The sequence below is a fragment of the Aythya fuligula genome, chromosome 2 (assembly GCF_009819795.1).
Source record: "Aythya fuligula isolate bAytFul2 chromosome 2, bAytFul2.pri, whole genome shotgun sequence".
Taxonomy (NCBI): Eukaryota; Metazoa; Chordata; class Aves; order Anseriformes; family Anatidae; genus Aythya; species Aythya fuligula.
The window spans coordinates 35,622,466-35,624,391 of NC_045560.1; the positions used below are offsets into that span (position 1 = coordinate 35,622,466).

Genomic DNA, 1,926 nt, shown 5'->3' on the forward strand with positions numbered 1-1,926 from the left:
GATGGGCATGGAACCATTATCTATATACAATGTAGACAATCGTCCGGGTTTTGGTTTAAACATGTGCCCGTTCTTGGGCACGTCTCGTCTTCCTTTTCTGCTCCTGTTTTATTTTACACAGTTGTTTGGTCCAAGCGGCCAACCACCAGCACGGGCAGCTGGAAAACCCCAATAGATAGGTAAATATATATATATTAAAAAAAAATAATAATAATAACCGTATTTATAGCGCGGCTGCGTTGGGTGTAGACCCATCGAGCGGATGGGGGTGGCCCTGTGTCTGTGCTTTGGACTGCTGGCTCAGTGTGGACTGGTTTGAGGAGCGCATCTTTGTGTTAGGCAGTTTATGGTCTTTCTTCCACTTCATGCGCCGGTTCTGGAACCAGATCTTGACCTGGCGCTCGGAGAGGCAGAGGGTGTGCGCGATCTCGATGCGTCTCCTCCTGGTCAGGTAGCGGTTGAAGTGGAACTCCTTCTCCAGCTCCAGGACCTGCTGTCTGGTGTAGGCAGTGCGAGACCTCTTGGGTTCCCCTCCGTTGTAATTGGGATTGACTGAACGTGTACACACGGACACACACACGCGGAGGGGAAAGAAAAGGGGGGGGGGGGCGATGGAACATAATCATTATATAATAACTTGACACCAGGTTCAAATAAGATACATAACGGCAAGAAAAATTGTTTCGCAGCCTATCGACAGTGGGGACAATCGAGGAGCAATAAAAAATGGTGATGGGCATTTGGGTTAGAAGAAAAGCTTCAAAGACACATGGCCCAGAGCCACTGCAGGGCAATTAAATTTATGGGGGCTATAATTACTGCCCTAACAGTTTGGCGTCTCGTAAATCTTTTGATAAAGGACCCCGGATACAAAAGGTTTCTCACTTTTTTTTTTTTTTTTTTTTTTATTAGGAAACGCGGAGGGAGAAGGAGGGAAGGAGGAAAAAAAAAAACACACGCAACGACCCGTCCCGGCCCCGGCAGCACCCTCCCCCCCTTCCCTCCTCTGCAGGCTCATCCCAGCCTCCCCCTTGCCCGGGGCAACTCACCCGTGCTCACATGGATCTTCTTCATCCAGGGGTACACCACCGGCTCCTTCCCCTTCAGCCCGGCCAGGCTCTTGTCGGGCAGCAGCGGGCACCCGGCCCCGGTGCCGGCCCCGGCGGCGGGGGCCGCTTCGCAGCGGCGCTGCAGGGCATGGCCGGGGAGCAGGGGCTGGGCCGGCCCGGGGTGGCCCTTGGCGGGCGGCGGCGGCGGCGGCGAAGCGCCCGGGGGCGGCTGCTCGGGGCCCGGGGCGGCGCTGCCGGCGCTGCTGTAGCTGTAGGGCGCCTGGGGGTAGGAGGGTGCCTGCGCCGGGTACAGCGCCTCGGGAGGCGGCCCCGGCGGCCCGGGCGGCGCCGCGGGAGCCTGGTAGCCGGGCTCCCTGCGCGGCCGGGGGAAGTACTCGGGCAGCGGCGGGCCCGGGTGCGCGGCGGCGTGCAGGTGCGGCGGCGGCGGCGGCGGCGGCGGCGGCGGGGCGTGCGGGTGCGGGTGCGGGTGCGGGTGGTAGCTGGCGGAGGAGCTGCCGGCGCTGCCGCCGTGCTGCGTGTACTCCTCGCAGGGAGGGAATTTGGGCTCGATGTAGTTGGAGTTTATCAAAAACGAACTCATGGTCATTAATTTGTGAAGTGCAAAAATACTAATTTTTCTCGCGTTGTCGTTTTTCTGGGCTCGACGAGGCCCCTCCCCTTCCCCCCCCTCTCCCTCCCCTCCCTCCCTCTCCCCCTCCCGCCGCTGTCAAGTGCTCGCCGCTGCCAAAGTTTGGGCCTCCAGCTTTCTCCCCCCCCCCCCCCTCCCCTCCGCACTCCCCTCCCTTCCTCTCTTCCCACCCCTGGAGCGCGTACAACACACACACACAACACACGCGCACACACACACACACACACA

General features: G+C 59.7%; 1 protein-coding gene across 1 annotated transcript; it reads right to left on the bottom strand.

Annotated features, from left to right (window-relative positions):
- Positions 1 to 223: 223 nt before the first annotated feature.
- HOXA4 (homeobox A4) lies at positions 224 to 1,656 on the bottom strand. The gene is made up of 2 exons (XM_032182157.1): positions 1,050 to 1,656; positions 224 to 552 (listed from the first exon to the last, which is right to left on the bottom strand). Exons 1-2 carry the CDS (start codon positions 1,654 to 1,656, stop codon positions 224 to 226), a joined length of 936 nt encoding a protein of 311 aa, XP_032038048.1.
- Between the last annotated feature and the right edge of the window lie 270 nt (positions 1,657 to 1,926).